Genomic DNA, 16,988 nt, shown 5'->3' with positions numbered 1-16,988 from the left:
TTAAAAGAACCATGTAATGTCCCAAAGGCAATCCAGAGAATAATATGACATAAATGCAAGCCATTATTATAAAAGGTTGCAAAAGCTACCAAAAATGATATAGATGGTTTCATATTATTTGCATTAAGTAGCAGTTGAATAAAAAGTACATAACAAACATAGTTTTTCTATTACAGGTGACCTTGACTGGAAAGTGAGTGCCTAGAATACTTAAAAAGTTCTCTAACCCCAGTTAAATGAATCCATATCAGAATGAGATTCAGTTCAGACATACTTTGTATAACATTGCTAACTGATTCTAGAAAAAACTCATAAAGTGAAACAGCATTCCACAGTGCAGCTAGCTCTATAAGAACAATATTTGTGCACAAGCAATAAGCAACGTAACAACAGTAAACTGCTCACCTCAGGCCACTGGGTCTCAAAAGCTAGTTTAGGCTTTTACTATATAATCTGTCCCTTTCGTCAAATTCTGTTAGGGTAAGGTAGCATAACCTTAGTATGGTGTTTAATCATAATATATTAGTGGTATCATTGCAAAACAACATTAGCTGGAGCAACAGTAGATGGGAGCATGCCTGCCATGACTTTTAGAGCACCTCTTTGTTAGCACCATTATGGCATAGTAATACTAGAAAGTATCTTGCTTGACATCTTGGGCAAATCACTTTAACCTCCTTGGGCCTTGGTTTCTTCATTTGTAAAATGAGAGAATGGACAAAATGATCTTTCAGGTCCCTTTCAGCTTTTTTAGATCCATGATACTATGTTCTATGAAAGGTCTCCCTACTCCCTTTTCTAGGTAGCAATTTCCTGTCAGAGTTTATATATCAAATGAAACTTGCATGGTAGATCTCTCAATTCAAATATAGAATTATTCTTTCCCCTACTTCTTTCTTTCTTTCCTTCCTTTCTTCTTTCTTTCTTCTGTTCTTTTTTTCCTTTCTTTCCTTCCCTTTCCTTCCTTCCTTCCTTTCTCCCTTTCTTCCTCCTTCCAAATCTCTCTCCTCTCCTCTCCTCTCCTCCCTTTCCTTCCCCTGCCTTACCTTCCTCTCCCCCACCTCTCTTTCTGTCACTCGATCTCTGTTTCTCTTTCTCTCTCTCTCAAGTTGGAAGTGCAGGGACTAGTCAGAGACCCAGTCCCACTCTAATTGCCATAGAAGTCTTGACCTGCTCCATTTTTCAACATGGGCCAGTCATCCCTCCTTAGGGAAACAAGTGGCCCCATGCCCAGGGGATCACCAGAGTAATGTACCATATCAGAAGCTGGTGTGGACACCCTATTAGTATTGCCTACTGTACCTCAAAACTCCTTAATCTGAGACCCACCAGATCTCAACCTGCCTGTTACATCTACGGCCAACCACACTGGCACCCTGATCCTTCCTAAAAAGCTACTTTTATTAGAATCTATAGATTCCTCTTAATTTCTATTCCCTTTACCTGCTATTGTTGTTGTTGAGTCGTTTTCAGTGGTATCCAACTCTTTGTACCCCATTTAGGATTTTCTTGGCAAAGATACTGGAGTGGATTGTCATTTCCTCCTCCAACTCATTTTACAGATGAGGAAACTGAGGTAAACAAGGTAAAGTGACTTGCCCAGGGTCCCACTGTTAGTAAGTGCCTGAGGCCAGATTTGAAAACTCAGGCAAATGAGTGTTCCTGACTCCAGGTCTGGCACTCTATCCATTGTGCCACCTAGCTTTTATCTTACTGTGTGAGCTAAGTCAACATTCATCACATTTTACAATCTAAGTGAGACACAGCACACATCACTGCATCTCTATTTTATGTTCACAGTTCTCATTCTACCTGGAGTTAATGATTTAGCTACTGTGATGTTTTAAGGTAGTTTTAGACTAGGAAAAAAAATGACTGATTCGTATAGTCAATGCATTCTTTTAAGCCAACAAGCCCAGTAAACGTTGGAAGTTGAAAGTATATTTTTTTAAAGTATAAGGGAATCTTGGAGTGTCAAAGCCCAAAACTATTTCCCTTTGCTACCCGTAGGGAAAGCAAAATCCTTTCTTTCTGGGCTACAATTATATCCCTCAATTACAGAGAGAAATTCATCTCTTCAAAACCACTGACTTCACTGGATCCTATACACAGAATTTCTTGAACAAAAATCCCCTTTTGCATGGAAGATGCAGTCTACCCCAGTATAGGTCTCTATCTACTATGTAATGTTGCCTAGCTTATAGTAAGTGTGTCATAAATGCTCACTGAATCAAGCATTTATATTAAGTATGTACTATGTGCCAGGTCAGAGGGAATGGGACTTAGATTCACATCTCATTCCTAACACTTATAGGCTATGTAACCCTGTACAAGTCACTTCAATCAATTAATCCACTAGCATTTATTAAGGTAGCATGGCAAAATAAAAAGATAGATATCCTGGAAGCTAGGAGGTTCTGAGTTCAAATATCACCATTGGTACATCTGGCTTGTGTGGTAAGCTACTAAACTCTAAGGTAAGTAACTGTCTAAGGCTAGAAGTTTCCCAGACTGCTTTGGCAAAGGGAGTTTCTTATCCTGAGAGTTCTCTATACCAATCAAATCATAGGTCTGTTCCCTAGAACTATGTGGTAGGTGTTATGCCAAGTGCTGTGGATAAAAAGCAGATGTACCTACACTCAAGTAGGTTACATTCTAACAGGAAAAATAATACCCATATGTAAGTACACACACAGGGAAGATATGCTCATATGTAAGTATAGACACACACACACTAAATACAGGGTAGTTTGGGGAGGAAGCACACTGGTGGCTTGGAGAAAGGTCAGGAAAGATTTCATTTGAAGGTGACGCTTGAGCTGAGTCTTCATGGAAACCAGGGATTCAAGAGGAAGAAGGGAGGAAGAAGTGTTTTCCAGGCATGGGGTACAGCCAATGCTAAGGCATGGAGATGGATGATTGGATTGAAGGGTATGTGGAGGGGAGTGATTTGTAAAAAGAATGGAAAAGTAGGAAGGCGCCAAGTTGTAAAGAACTTTAAAAGCCAAACACAGGAGTTTATATTTGATCCTAGAGGCAGTAGCGAACCATTGGACTTTATTGATATGGGTGGAGGGAGATGACAGAATTGGACTTATGTTTTAGGGAAGGCTCTTTGGTGGCTTTATGGAGGATGGGATGGTATAAGGAGAGAGGCTTAAGGTACAGAGAACAAATGAGAGGCTATTATTGCAATGAGATGTGATGAGGTATTGACCTAGGATGGCAGTTGCACAAGTAGAGGAAGGAACACATATATCAGAGATATTGTGGAGACAGAGTTGGCAAATAATAATATATGTGGAGTAGTTAAGAGTGAGAAATCAAAGGCAGCTAGGTGGCGCAGTGGATAGAGTACTGGCCCCAGAGTCAGGAGGACCTGAGTTCAAATCCAACCTCATACATAACACTCACTAGCTGTGTGTGACTCTGGGCAAGTCACTTAACCCCAATTGCTGAAAGGAAGGAAGGAAGGAAGGAAGGAAGGAAGGAAGGAAGGAAGGAAGGAAGGAAGGAAGGAAGGAAGGAAGGAAGGAAGGAAGGAAGGAAGGAAGAATGAACAAAGATAGCACTGAGGATGAGAACCTGGGTAACTAGAGGGATGGTGAGAGACAGGAACAGGAAAGTCCAGAAGAGAACTGCGCTTTGGAAGAAAGATGAGTGTTGTCTTGGATATGTTGAATTTGAGATGGCTAGGGGACTCAACTTTTCAGCATTCCCACACAACTCCCTAAGACTATAAGTTGCAGAGCAAGTGTTGATCTTTATTGATGATGGGAGTTTCAACATTGAGAATTCCTTTCAACAATGAGTTCATAGTTTTTGCTTTATTTCAAGTGTGCTAGGGGCTGAAATTAAATGAATTGCTGAATTGATTTGAATTTGCTTCTCTTCCGCTATCCTCTTGGCTTATTATATTCCTTTTCTGTGAATTCTCTCAGTGGCCTCATCTCAAAGTTAAATAGTAACTTTTTAATATATGTCATGGAGACCTAGATGTAATCACTTGACCTAGAAACTGGCTTGAACCAGAGTACCCAATATCAACATTATGATGTAGTGGCAAGAGCCTGACTTGGAGTCAGAGTTCAAATGTTGCCCCTGATACTTCATAACCATCTTAAACTGCACAAATCATGTAATTTCTCATTGCCTCAGGTAATGAGTTGCCGTCCTGCATAAGTGGAAGAAGATTTCATACTGGGAGTTCCCTACACCTATGGAATCACAAGCTCAGACCCTCCTACACACACATTATTAAATTTTTTTCTTTAACGAATCTGGAGAACTATTTTGAAATATTAACTCAAAACCCCCATTCTATCATCCTTTATGATCATTCTTTAGGATGATAGAAGCAGGTTGTTGAGTTAGCTTTTGTAGGAGAAGTTGTAAATGCCTTCTTCATCCAGTACTGATGCTAAAGCATAGCATAAAAGGCTAGTCTACAACAGCCACCACAGAAATATTTATTAAATACCAAACTGGGTCCCAACTCACAAAGAGGCTGTGTTCCAAATACTGGCTTATAAATTAGGTGTTTAAATTTAGAATACATTTCTACAGCTGTAAATGGAGATTTCCCAATGAACCCAATAAGTATTGTCTCCCCCTGTTGGAATGTAAGCGCCTGAGCACAGGTACTCATCTTGCTTTTACATTTGCATCATGCTTGGCACAGTATTTCTGCATTCATTTGACCCACAATGTCATAGAAATACTGGATGTATGCAGTGACAAATAGTACAAAACAATACTAATTCATTCTAGAAATTAAGCAAAACATTAAAACAAGATAATGGAATAAGAGGATTTATATAAAAACTATCTTAAATACTGGTCCACAGAGAAAAGTTGGTGGATGAGGATGGAAGGAGGAGGCTTTTGTGTAGATTCTGAAAGGAAGTTCTAGGCACTTTCCAGGGCTTTAGAGGCTGATTACCATCTCATTTTACTTAAGAATTCTCCTCTTGAGAATGGTGTATCTCTAAAAAGTGTTTTTCTTACTTTAAGAAATAAATTCATTCTTCCACTTAGCCATGATTAAGGTTATTATTATTATTTTTTTGGAACACAGATAGAATAAAACACACATGGGAGAGAGAGAGGAAGAGAGAGGGAGAGATTTTGCCAAAGAGAATTGAACAAGAATTGGAAGAAATAAAGAAGGTGTTAAATGGGATGTGTCTGGGAGTGGAAGAAAGGTAATGCTTTGTTTGGTTTTTTTAAAGAGGAAAAGGGGCTTATATGATGTGACCCTAGGCAAATCCCTTAACCCTTCTGAAACTATTTCATCAGTAAAATGGGGATAATACATAGTATCACAAGATTGTTGTGAGGCTCAAAAAAGACAAAATATGTAAAACATTTTGCATATTTAAAAGTACTATGAAAATTTCACCTATTATTAGTTACATATTGTTACATTTGTAACTTAGGAATTAGCTTTATGGGGGCAGCTAGGTGGCCCAATGGATAAGAGAACGGGCCCTGGAGCCAGGAGGACCTGATTTCAAATCCAGTCTCAGACCAGACACTTGACACTTACTAGCTGTGTGACCCTGGGCAAGTCACTTAACCCAATTGCCTCAAAAAAAAAAAAAGAATCAAGGAATTACCTCTATTGGCTAAAAGCAGATGTTTCTAGTCCTTTAGTTTGAAACCTATTTTTGCCTCTACTATCAAATACAAATTCCTCAGTTTGATATTTAAAGTTCTGGCATTCACAGCCTGGCCCCTTCCAATTATACATGACTTATTAACTATTCCTCTCCTCCATACACTCTATGGTCCAGACATATTAGCCTACTAGCTATTCATCATAAAAGACACTTCACCCATCTTCCACTTCCATGCTTTTTGCTGTCCATCCCCCATAGCTAGAATGCTCTCCCTTCTCACCTCTGCTTCTTAGGATCCCATGGCTTCCTTCCCACCTTCCACATGGAAGCCTTTCTCTAAAATTAGCTTGGATCTACTCTCTCTGTCTCTGACTTTGTTTCTCTCTCAGCATACACACATATGTGCACACACACATATATACATGTATGTACACATGGGTGTATAAATGTGGATGCGTATGTATATACACAGATATATATATATACATTTTGTCTCTCCATTAGAATGAAAATTCCTTGAGAGCAGGGAAGATTTTTGGTTTTTCTTTGTGCCTTCTGTTACTCGTTGCAGTGTTTTGTACATAGTAAGCACTCAATAAATGCTTTTGATTGATTGTTATGAGAAGTAGTCAAGGAGTGGGATAGCTAGGTGTCAGCTGGGTAGAGGCACTGGTAAGTGTGGGCAGGGTCAAGCTTATTTTGTAGGCAAAATAGACTATTTGCAACTTTTTTTTTTCAGACTGCCGTACAGGATTGGCAAGTTTAGACGAGATGACCTCTGGTTCTTTGCCCAATGACTTTATGCTGTGTGGCTTAATTGGTTCAGTATCATGACTGGAAGCGAAAACCTTACATACCCACCCCAAGCCCATACCACTCATCTCTGATATCATTCCCATCCTCACCCCACCTTGTAGGAGCATAAAACACTTAAAAATAAGGCTAAATGGCTGCTTAATCATCAGACAGGCTTCCCTAGACAACGACATAACATAAATCCAGTGTGTTTGTTTTATAATGACACTTGCAGGACTGGATTCACAGTAGACACAGTTGGTTTTTTGTGCTCCCCCAACACTCCTTTCTGCCCCCTTGTTCTGTGATCACACAAAGACCTACCCTCTATATCATATACTCAGCCTACCTCAGATCCCTTTTGCCAGGAAGGTGATCACTCTGTTAAACTACCTATGTCATACTAAGTCAGGTATTTAATATATGTTTGAACCCTTCTCAAAATGTCAGACAATAAGTTATTTTCAAAGAGGACTTGGTCATTGGAAAAGACAATATTTAAGGCTAAGTAGTGAATCTTCAGGGATGGAATTTTAGACACTGTAGCACCTGAGTGAGAGTTTTGACCAAGGGACCTCTAAGCAATCTAGGACCAGGACTGGAGATTTAGAGCTTGGATAATCATAAAAATAGCTGATATTTAGATATTCAACCTCAGACAAAAACTTGCTATGTGACCCTGGAAAAGTCACTAACCTCTCAGTGAATAATACTAGTCAATCAATAAACATTTATTAAGCATTTATTATGTTCCAGGCACTGTGCTAGTGGTGGGGATACAAATATGAAAAAAAAAAGTCTCTGTCCTCAAGAAGCTTACAATCTAGTGGGGGAAGACAACACACAAAGGGAAACTGAAAAGAGGAAAGCAAAGCAGCCAGTGTGAGGGCTTGACAGAGACATCCAAAGGAGAGCACTGGGTGAGAAGTGAAAAGAAGTGATTGGCCTGGGCACCATTCTTACACGGAGGTATTGGAAGGGAGCCCTTTACACCACCCTCCCAATCAGGGGGTCCCAGGGCAGAAGATTCTGATGAGCAGTGAGAACCAAGGCTCATCATCAGAAATCTCATCCTCTTGCTGGCCTCCTTCCTCGGTACCATGCTGCCTCAAATCACACAGCTGATACAATGTCACTGTGGAAAAACACAGGATTTGAAATCAGAAGATTTGAAGGAAGGAACAAAGCATTTATTTAGCACTTGCTGCGTGCAAAGCCCTTTGCACTGAGGATACGGAAGGAAAAGTAAGGCAGTCCCTGCTCTCAGGGAGCTTCCCACATGACAGGAAAGATAATGCACGTGGAAGGTTTTAGCTGCAAGTCCAAACAGACTATGGAAAGGCCCTATGGCCCGTAGGGTTGCAGAGGTAAAGCAGATGGGAATTCGTCTTTGTTAATGTGATTTCTGCTGATAAAATTATATCATTTTCTTATGTTGAACTATTTGGCAATGACAAGGACTTGGATGGCAAGAACTTTCTTTTCTGGGCCTTCAGTAGATGCAGCTGATAGCACATGCAGGAGCAGTTGCCAGGCTATATATCCACAGAGGCTTCTTCCCAGGGTGACAGCTGAGGGCCCTAGGCTGGAAGTATGGCAATTCATGAGGTTTTGGGGGTCAGGATCCTGGGCTGTTTTCATTAGAGTCTGAGAAAAGACAGTGGTCACAATGGTGGTGGTGGTTTGATATGCCTGGTATATGCTTAGGCTTGGGTTCAAATCCTGGCTATGCTAATAATAATCGTAATAGTAATGAGTAGCTAAGTGGCACAATGGATAGAGTGCCAGGCCTGGAGTCAGGAAGACTCATTTTCTTGAGTTCAGATCTGACCTCAGACACTTACTGGCTCTGTGACCCTGAGCAAGTCACTTAACCCTGTTGGCCTCAGTTTTCTCATCTGCAAAATAAGCTGGAGACGGAAATGACAAACCACTCAAGTATCTTTGCCAAGAAAACCCCAAATGGGGTCATGACGAGTCAGACACAACTGAAAACGACTGAACAAAAACAATAATAGAAATAGTAATAATCTGTGTCATCTTGGGTAAATCACTTAACCTCTTATGGCCTCAGTCTCTTCATTTGTAAGGGGATGAGGTTGGACTAGATCAGGTCTAAGGTCCATTCTGTTCTAAATCTTATTAACTTCACCTGGGCATAAAGCTCACCCAGAGTATTTGCATAACCTCTCCTATTTTCATGACTACCATTATGTTTGCTTTTTCTGGGACAAGTTGGAACTAGAATTTTCCAGTTTCTGGGAGTCTGCCCTTTAATGTCACTACTAGATCAGGTGTTAGCCCATTGCTTAATCAAGACTGTCCTCATTTCCTTGATATTCATTTTGATTGTTGGAAAAGCCAACAGGCTTTCAGTTGTATGTATTAGGATAATAGCTAAAGCACTGTGGAAATCTCTGCACAGTGAGTGGTAAACAGTATAATCTGTATGGGGCTGATGTTGTAACAGACAATACTGACATCATGGATATATTCAATAAACTTTACCCCCAGCACAGAGGCATGTACTTACTGCACAGGACATGACTTTCTAGAGGCAGATGGTACCAGAGTGTAAACTGCTTAAACAAATAAATGTATACTTCTATTTCATTTCAGCAAACTCCAGAAGACAAAGAGAGATATTCGATGGCTCCATGGAGTGACTGGTGAGTGGTTTGAAGAAATCCAGAGAAAAAAGTTTCGAAATGATACCGATGTCAACCAGATGTTGAAACAACCACTCGTGTACAGGCTAAGGAAGACAAAAAATGGTGAGATGATGGGTATATGTGTTACCTCATTTCATAGCTCTGCGGCTTTTGTTTTGTTTTATTGTTTTTTGGAAGGAGGAAAAGAGAATCTGAGGAGGGTGATCCAGACCTATGATTTCATTGGTTACAGGGAATTCCCAAAGTGGAAACTCTCTCCACTAATATGGAAATTTTCTCCACTGAAGCAGATTGGTAACTAGGACCATACAGGACCACATAAGAAATATAGGATCAGAGATTTAGAGTTGGAAGGGACCTTAGAAGCCAGACAGTCTAATCTTTACATTTTATAAATGAAGAAACTGATCCTCAGAGAGGTTAAGCAATTTGCCCATAAACACATAGCTGACATGTGTAACAGCACTTGAACCTAGATCTTCCTAACTACAAAGCTGGACCTCTATCTACTACGCCATGCTGCTTCAATCCGGTTAATAATGCCTCTATATAACTCCAGGTTTACCAAAAGATAAGAAAAAGTTTCAGTTCCTTTTTTACAAAAGCTTTATAGAACACAAATTCTGAAAAGAGATCAGTAAATTTGAAGTCAGGTTTGCCATTGGAGTTCACCATCTTCAGGTGAACCCTATTCACCACCAAGTCCTAATGGTACTTCAGTAACCTTGTGCTTCGATTGGGGTCCAATACTAATTTGAGATTCCAGTCAATCATTAATATCAATATCTTAGCAATAATTTTATTTTAGTAATATTATAAAAATTCAGTATTTTTCATTTTTGCAACATCTGCAGCTCCTATGTGGGTCAATATCTCAATGTGTATAGTATATATACTATTGTTTTAAGGTTAAGCCCATACCATAGTGATCTTTTCCCAGTTAAAGTGATTTCATATAAATATTTCCATACATTAACCTACCCCACAGGTGTCATTTATTTCTATTTTGGACACATTGAGAGATTTTTATAGAATATCTAGTTTTTAAGGTCTAGTAGGTAGTTGGTGACACATGACTGAAGCTCAGGAAAGAAACTAGGATTGAATATATAGATCAAAGCATCACCTTCATGGAAATGATCATTAAACTCATGAAGGAAGGAAAGAAGCATCTATTAAGCACCCACTGTGTGCTAGGCACTATGCTAAGTGCTTTACAAATATTATTTCACATGTTTTGCATAACTACACATGTATGACCTTTATGAAACTACTTACCTTCCCAATGAGGGGGGAGAGAAGAGAGTGTGAGAGAGAATTTGGAACTCAAAATCTTAAAAAAACAAAGGTTAAAAATTATTTTCACATGTAATTGGAAAAAAATAAAATACAAAAAAATTTTTAAAGACAGACTATTTCATTTGACCCTCATTAATAATCCTAGGATGTTAGTGCTATTATTATCTCCATTATACAGTTAAGGAAACAGAGGTTAAGAGACTTGCCCAGGATCACACAGCTAGTAAGTCTCTGAGACAGGATTTAAACTCAGGTCTTCCTGACCCCAAGCCTAGCACTCTATCCACTGCACTACCTAGCTGCCTCTATGAAAACTGATGAGATCACCAAAAGAGATTAGATAAGAAGAGAGGAGGCCAGGGCCCAAGACAGAGCCGAGGGGTACACCCAGAAGTAAAAGCCATGACAAGTAGTTAGACAAGTAGAAGGAGAATTAGAAGATAGTAGAGTCACAAAAACCCAGAGAAGTGAGACTGTCTAAGAAGAGAGAATAGCCAACAGTGTCAAATGCAGAAGAGAGGTTAACAAAGATGAGGGATACGGAGAGATGAACCAGTTAAGAGATTGTGGACAGCTTTGGAGAAAACAGTTTCAGTTCAGTGGTGAGATCAGAAGCCATATTGCTAAGAGTTGAGAAGTAAGAGGAGAGAAAATGGAATATATAGTAAAGCAGAAAATTTAGAGGCTGTTTGCCTTTCCTATTTTATATGAAAAGTTGATTATGTTTTAAATCATATTTTTAAAAATCTGCATTTTGTATAATATCCTTTGCTATTCCACTGAGCCACTAAAATAATTTTTTTTTTTGGCTAGGCAATGGGGTTAAGTGACTTGCCCAGGGTCACATAGCTAGTATGTGTCAAGTGTCTGAGGCCAGATTTGAACTCAGGTCCTCCTGAATCCAAGGCTGGTACTCTATCCACTGCACCACCTAGCTGCCCTCCAATTCTTTGCTACTACAAAAGTTCCTACAGTGACATTTTCTATTTTTGGACTGGGCATTGGTATAAGGAATCTTTGATAAGTAAGCTATGTTACCACTTGCAGAAAGCAGAGGCAAAAAATAAAGCAACAAATATTTAAGCTTTGTGTTAGGCATTGGGGATAGAAAGCACCATCTAGTTGCCCCTAAAATAAAATTTTCTAAAAGCAAATAGTAAAGTAGCCACATGAGAAATGGATCAGTTCTACCCTCTACCTGCCTTTTTTTGTTATGTATGGGTAGACAAGATTGAGAAATGACCCTTGCCTGTTATGAAGAGAGTGAAATTCATAGAATTTTGTATTTGGAAGTGACCACTGAGGTGATCTAGGCCCAACCATCCCTTTACTACAAATCCTTTCTCCAACATTTCTAGTAGGTAATCATAAGGCCTATGATTCCTTGGCTCTTTTTGTATAAATGTTTCCATCCATCCAATTAACCATGAATAAATAGGGATGTACTGAGAGGCTCATCTCTGTTTTGTCATGATCTTCCCTCCCTGCATAATCATTGCCTACCCAGCTCTGTAAAGGTCAGCGCCTGGTTGCCTCCCAGTTCCTGTGGTCTCTCTTGAGTATATGCTCTGAGTCAATTACTAGACTCTATGAGGCTAAGGCGAGGGAAGGAATGGGAAAGAAAATGGGGGAAGGAATCTCTTTTCTTTGAGTTGTTTAGCATTTACCCACAGTAAAATTCTACGTGAAGGCCGTAAGGGATAGCACTGGGCACTTAGAGATTATACAAATAGAGCATAAGTTCTGGCAAGTCCGACCAAACCAGAAAGACCTAGAGTATAGGCCCTCTATAGTCCACAGAATATAGAGACAGGCGGACTTTACATCTATCCACGCATGACCAGTCTAGTTAAATTTACAGAGGTTTAGCACTAAGATGTCCTCAGGGTAATGGATTTTGTGGCCACAGAAGCTCTTGCCCACTTCTTAGTTTCCTTCACTTCCTACAAGATTCAGTTCAAATATCACTTTCTGCAGGAGGCCTTGCTGGTTCCCAGCTATGAGAGCCTTCCCTTCTAAGGTTACAGTTCACGTACTTTGTGTCTTGTATGTAACCTATTCACTTACATGCTATCTTCCCCATTAGACTGCAAGCTCCTTGAGGTCAGGGACTATGTTTTACATTTCTTTATATTCCTATCCCTTAACACAGTGCCTGGCCCATAGTAAACAGTTAATAATTGTTAATGGATTGATTGAAGTTTTGAGGGGTTGAAATCTGCATTGGTGGAGGGTGAGTGTTCATACCTATAAAACTATGGACCGTTGAAGTTCAGCATGTATACATGACCATATTTTAAAGAATCATTCACCACTTGCATTGTTGCTTGCTTCTAGATTCCATGTCAAGATCCCCAAATCTTCCAAGTCGAAATAATCTCTCATCTACTCCTCGACGACTGGGCTTCCGGTCATCTCTAACTTCACTATTCTCTTTTGGAAAATCAGGAAAGGAGACTATAAAGCCTCAGCCACCATCACAACAAGGGTAAGCTAACCACAGATCACATGTATGTTCCATTGGCATATTATCTAAGAAGGAGGTATCATATTTCTCATTCATATATTAGCTATGATAAGATTAGGAGTCAGTAAGACTGTACAATCTAACAAAAATTTGTTAGGGGTCTATTACAAGCAATGTACTATGCTGGACACTGAAGATTCAAAGACAAAAAAATTAAACATTCCCTGCCCTCAAAAAGCTTATGTTGTATAGGAGGATGGGGATGGGGTGATACAACATATGCAGAGATAAGTGATTTCAAGATAATTTGAAAAGAAGAAAGTGCTAACATCAAGGGTATCAGAAAAAGCTTCTGAAAAAAAGCTTTCAGAAAAAGTCAGGTGGGGCCTGACTGGAGCCTTATAGAGGCACTTCATTTTTTAAGTGACTTATTGATTGATTGATTGATTATAGGAAGCCAGGGAATCTAAGAGGAGACAATATGTGAAGATGGATTATGTTCCAGACCTGTACCTGGGGCATCAGAGTCAACTGACCTGGTCTTGTAGCCCAAATGAGGCTCTGTGAAGCATGGCTTATCTGAAATGAAGTTCCTACCTTGGTGCTTTGGGTCCTAGCTCTTGGGACCCTGATTGTATTTGAGAAATCCGAAACTAACCATTGGGAAAGTCTTTATTATATAGTCTCTTCTCATTTCAAAGGATTAAATTGGTTCCCTAGCAATACAGAGCTACTTGGTATTCTTAGTATGGAATGAGGAAGTACTTGGGGGTTACACAGATGAAACCTTTGAAAGACTGAATGGAAGTAAATAAGAAATGTGAGATGGATTCTGGAGAGCAAGTTTGAATCCCACAGACTGCTTGGCTCAGTCATGGGATTCAACCTTGCTAGGCCTTTCTAGGGCTGCTGGGTGGTTGTTAAATCTGTGCAGAAACAGCGAAAGGCTCCATCCTAAAGCTTCCCCAGAGCAGAGTTCAAAGGTTGGGAGGATGGGGAGCCAGTGTCAGGAGCAGACATTTCTAGACTGGATCAGTCCACCTTTACTCACTGTGCTGTCAAATTTAGTCTTTTATGCAAGAAGCAAGTCTATGGTTACTTTCAATTGAGCTGACTGCTAAATATTTTAGTCACGTCTCTTCCTGGTTTAAAAAAAATAAGCTTCCCACCCTTTTAAGGTGTTGGCTTGGCATGTGATTTTGTTCCGTATGAAGACAAACCATTAGAAACAAGTTCTGCCTGCAGTCAGTAAAGGTGCTGGAGAGGGAATCCTAGCTGCCTAGAGAGACAAGAGGCAGTGGCAGCCACGACCCAAGTCGGGTAATGAGGCTCAAGAGCATTGACTGCGAAACTTTCTTTTTCCTCAGTTCTGTGGCTGGAAGCCTTGCAGCTACCAGCTGCCACCTGAGGGCTGTTTTGTTCTCTGAAGAGATTTTTCAGATTTGGTAGGGAAAAAAAAGTAGGGTGTTTTTTGTTTTGTTTTGGAATATCCTTACCAGGCTAACTGACTGAAAACCTGTGCTGGAATCTATTTTGGTAGGTAAGAGTAATTTTTTCTAACCAAAATGTTGGAAGGGTTTGTAATTATTTTCATGTTCAGGCACTCGAGACTGGATCAGAAGTGCTTCAGAGAAATGTTTCTTTTAGAGAGAAAAAGGATGTTTTTATATGTGATACAGGTTAGGCTTTTTGCATGTGACTGGATTTTAGATGATTTTTTATTGGTTACTGTTATAGAAAATAGAATAATCCAAGATGAGGAAAACTGGGGTCAAGTTTGAGGGAAACTTGTAGCTTATCACATTGATCTGTACATGTGTTTTCAGATTGTTTCAGAAAATGTCAACCAGAAAAGTTTAAAAATCTCTTTATCTCTTATCATCTGCAATACATGTGTTATGGACAGGGTGTATAAAAGACTTGTAACTTTCTAGCCTGACAGCTACCTTTCACAGTAAGCTGTATGGACATTTAGCTCTGCATAACTTCACTCAATGAAAAATAGTCTGCATTTTTCAACCAGAGTCATGATTTCATCAGTGTAGGTGGCTATGCATGCATAAAAAGAAAAAATATATATATATATATATATTACTAATTGTTAGCTAGAAAAAACCTGGTCAAATGGAATCATTTAAATATTTTTTTTAAACTTTAAATTTTGATCATTAAAAAAAATTGTCTTCTAATGCATTTCATTTTCAAAAGATGAGTAGGAATGTTTGCTTGATCTAGCTCTTAGCCTAGTAGTTTGCACACAGTAGGTACTTGATGAATGTTTGTTGAATTGACTCATCATTAATAGATATTTGTTGATTTTAATAATGCACTGGACTCATACTTAAGGAAGCCATGCTTCCAGTCCCTTAAAACTCACGTGCTAAGACACAGATGAGCAATTCATGACCAGTCCCACATATTTGCCTTATGTTTTTTAAATATATGACTATGGCTTAAATGGATATAAATCTTGAAAGTGCTTCCTCTCTCCATTTTTTTATGCCGCATTGGGTAATGTGAACCGTGCATCACTGGCCCTGTGGGTCACTCAAAACTTGAACTAAACCTCTCTTTTATTAGTCATTCTGATTATTAATCTCAACCTCCGAACTATAAAATCCAGTAGAGGAGGTCTTCCCTGCCTCCCAGCACATTGGGAAGAATTGACAAAGCACTCAGGAAAACAGTCACCCTGAACAAGGCAGCAGTCAGGTTTATACTTGCCGAAGCAGAGGAAAATATGCCACATTATTACTTGCCAGGCTCCTGAGAAATTAAAGAACAAAGTACAGCATTTTTTGTAAAATATCTTACAAGAAAAAAAGCACAAATTCCCCAAAACCAAAAAAACTATTCTGCCCACCCTGAACTAGACTAGCAGAAAAATGATTTTTATTCCTTCCTTTCTTCTACAACTGTTTGTTAACTTGAAGAGTTGGTTAAAAGTATCACCTTTCCAGAGACTGTTGACTCATCACATCCAGGAGCTCTTCTTACCACTTTTCCTGGGCTACAGAACTTGTCTCCAGTGAGATTGTCTGTGACTTTGATGTTCCAATATTTGTAGGTCAGCACTGGGTGGTTTGGGAATATGCTTATTTACACAAGGGTCAAAGCTTCTCTTCTTTGTTTCACATGCTACTCCTGAAATTATCTCATCTTTATTTTTAATCCTGTATTTAATCCGCTAAACTATACCCATGCATTAGTTCTTTTTTCTAGAGAAAAGAAAATACATTCTGTTTACATTTCACTTAGCTTACTCTCACCAAGTTTTCTCAGTCTGGGTAAATTAGATGTATGTTGAATTTAGTGCAGCCTACACAAAAGCTGTTTTAATAGGATCATTGGTTTAGAATGGGAAGGGAAATCAGAGGTTATATAGTCCAAACTGGGGGTGGGGAACCTTCGGCCTTAAGGCTACATGTGGCCTTCTAAATCCTTAAGTGTGGCCTTTTGACTGAATCCAATTACCAAAATTTAAAATTGGATTCAGTCAAAAGGCCACACTTAAGGATTTAGAAGGCCACAAGGCTGCGGGTTCCCCACCCTTGGTCCAACCTCTTCATTTTACAGCTGAGGAAGCCTAGGCCCAGGGATTGCAAAATCATGGACTTGGAGCTGGAAAGAATTTTAGAGGCCATCTAACCTGACTCTCATTTTATAGATGAGGAAACTTGAGGCCCAAAGAGAAGGGACTCTGCCCAAACTCACATGAAGTGTAAGTGGCAGAGCTGGCATTTGTACCCCAGGCCTCTTACTCTAAATCTGGAACTGTCTCTATCACATCACACTATTGATAAGAGGCTTGTGTATGGTCATACACCTAGTGGGATACCAAGGAAGGATTTGAACCAAGGACCTCTGTGCTTGCTTTATTGCACCGTGCTGCCTTCCTCTCTTTGATTATGATGATAATGGTGATAATGATTATGAAGGTTTGAAAAGTGCTTTATGCATCTCTGAACTTCACAACAGCCCTATTTGACAGGGAGGAGACTGATATTTCAGAAGGGCTATATGACTTCCTCAAGCTTTTTTTATGCTATTCTTCTTAGATTATAGGGAAAATAAACTATAGCTTTTTAGAAACCCTAGTTACATCATTAAAAAGAAGGGGGAAAGGCTAGAAAC

General features: G+C 39.5%; 1 protein-coding gene across 1 annotated transcript in view; it reads left to right on the top strand.

The window, feature by feature from the left end:
• Window positions 1-16,988, top strand: part of EXPH5 (exophilin 5) — a 99,704-nt gene that overhangs the window by 44,020 nt on the left and 38,696 nt on the right. The window contains 2 exon segments of the mRNA XM_020996176.2: window positions 9,036-9,190; window positions 12,725-12,875. Of these exon segments, the coding sequence (XP_020851835.1) occupies window positions 9,036-9,190; window positions 12,725-12,875 (306 nt within the window).

This window comes from Phascolarctos cinereus, unplaced genomic scaffold, assembly GCF_003287225.1.
Source record: "Phascolarctos cinereus isolate Bilbo 61053 unplaced genomic scaffold, phaCin_HiC Scaffold_726;HRSCAF=1367, whole genome shotgun sequence".
NCBI lineage: Eukaryota > Metazoa > Chordata > Mammalia > Diprotodontia > Phascolarctidae > Phascolarctos > Phascolarctos cinereus.
This window is presented reverse-complemented; position numbering and strand designations above follow the sequence as displayed.